Below are 2,136 nucleotides of genomic sequence, written 5' to 3' on the forward strand. Positions count from 1 at the left end.
TAAGAGCAGCGGCCCATGCATGGAATTTATTGTGTGCTACTGTTTATAAAATACTCGAATAGTCCTGGACATGCATAGTATTTCCAACTTAGACAGGAGACCATACAGGGTGCACTTTCTGGCAAACAAAACAATAGACGGTTCCGCTGCCTGGAGCTCTGAGTTGTATTCCAGGGCATGAGGAAAGCAGGCCACCAAAATAAAGGGAAATATCAAACTACAGTGGCAATCAATACAGATCAGTAATTGTGTAAAATTAGCACATGGTTCCATTTAGTTTAACCAAGCATTTCTGTAACAATCAAAAGAAAAAATTCAACATGCAGCCTTGACTTTTATGCTTCCACTAACATCTGAAGGATTGAATAGAACCATTGTTTCTAGGCTGCGTTGCTTAATCAAAAACACTTCCAGAACATTTAAAATTTCCTTTGCATTAAAACATAAAAATGATAGAAAGCCACCAGCAAATAACCCTGGTGGCTATTTAAGTAACTGGAGTACTCACAATAAACTGAAATTTCTCATAACATCTAGGTAACCTATACATGTTGTACCTGTACATCATAGGTCTATATATTAAATATCTGCAAAATGAAAACACGCATACACAAAATACGTCAAGTTTTACAGACATGATTTGAATTAAAATTTACTTTGACAATGTACAAACTTCTTGTAAAGTACCTTAAGTGAGTAATTCTGTAATTCTTCATAATTTTGAAATTTAGAGGTTTTCTCCTTAAATCTCTGGGGTATAAATCTCAAAAGATCTGGGCAAAAAAGATTTAAATTAGTTTTTGGATTTCTGTTCAAGTAAGAGTATTCCTAGAAATAGTTTACGTATTCATAATTGAAAAATATCAAGACTATGTTACAGAATTAGCCACATTTAAGAACTCTAGACCTGAGGTCAACATTTTGTATAAACGCCAACTGGGTTTCTCAGCATTCTGCCTACAATTCAAAATACAGCTAATAACCTCAGAAATATATTTTAAGACCATGCTAATTCATCCTTTAAAGACATTTCATTGAAAAAAAAAAAAAAAAGTCCACGTTAATTCTTAGGATTGCATTTGAAGTAATGATTGAAAAAAAGTATCTAAGTCTACTGAGGGGAAAAAAGAAATCTCATTTGTAAACTTAAATGTGTGAACCACAAGCATAAGTGGAGGTTGCAGATACCCTCCACTTGGGAATTGCCCCAAGCCCCTTGCTCACTACTCTCCACCTTGGCAGCGATTACCCAAACTTATCAGATAGCACAACATGTCCCAGGGCCCTCAAGCCTCCATCCAGGAAGGGGGCTAGGGACTCAAAAAGCACAATGGTTTTCTTCAGAGGGGACTGTAACATTTATAGTCAGCTTGGCCAACCCCTCCAGCTCCTCGGGTGATTTGTCCATTTGTGGCCCGAGTTGTGAGAGTCCCTGGGAAGTCGATGGTCACTGGGCACTATGGTTGCCAGTCCCGTGGTTCTCAGTGGCATGTGCGGTGTTCAAAGAATTGAAACCATCTTGTTGTACAGCATCTTTCCGGGGTGGCATTCTCTCATTGATCCTATCCAAACCCTTTGCCTCTTCAAAACTGCAGATTCTATGTGGTGGAGAGAATCCTCGTATTGCTTTTTCAGCCTCAATAGCCTCAACTGTGGCACTTTGCAGGGTCTGCCGTCCTCCAGCCAACACTCCACTAGGCAACATCCCTGTGGGAGTCAGGCCCTTGAGTGTCAGCACACTTTCACTCTCCTCCCTGAGAACAGAGAAGACTCTTGCCATCTTGCCAATTGCTCGAATTTTGTTCCTTATGATTTCTTTCCGGGCTGCAGCTGAACCATCAAACTGGTCTTCACCCTCAGTCATTAGTTCATCATCAGAGCAAATACTCAGAACATTTACCAACATTTCTGTCACTTTTTCTCCAACAAATGGTAAAGACCATGTAAACACATCCATAAAATTGGGCAACCAGTAAGGGTGTGGAGAACAATTAAACTGTCAAATATTCATCACATTGTTTTCATACTTTAATACAGCAGCTTTATTATTGTAGACATCTAAGTAATTAGGTGCCGAAAAAATTGTTATTAATGAAGGGAACCCTGTAGTTTGACTTTTTCTGTACATTCTATAGC

At 39.0% G+C, this 2,136-nt stretch overlaps 1 protein-coding gene across 1 annotated transcript in view; it reads right to left on the reverse strand.

Annotated features, from left to right (window-relative positions):
* The window catches only part of LOC101579641 (serine/threonine-protein phosphatase 2B catalytic subunit beta isoform-like), a 20,972-nt gene continuing 18,836 nt past the window's right edge, over positions 1-2,136 (reverse strand). The window contains 1 exon segment of the mRNA XM_012513816.2: positions 1-2,136. This exon segment is cut by the window's right edge and continues 22 nt beyond it. Coding sequence (XP_012369270.1) covers positions 1,448-2,136 — 689 coding nt within the window. The 3' untranslated portion in view covers positions 1-1,447.

Source organism: Octodon degus, unplaced genomic scaffold (genome assembly GCF_000260255.1).
Source record: "Octodon degus isolate 3935 unplaced genomic scaffold, OctDeg1.0 scaffold00018, whole genome shotgun sequence".
NCBI lineage: Eukaryota > Metazoa > Chordata > Mammalia > Rodentia > Octodontidae > Octodon > Octodon degus.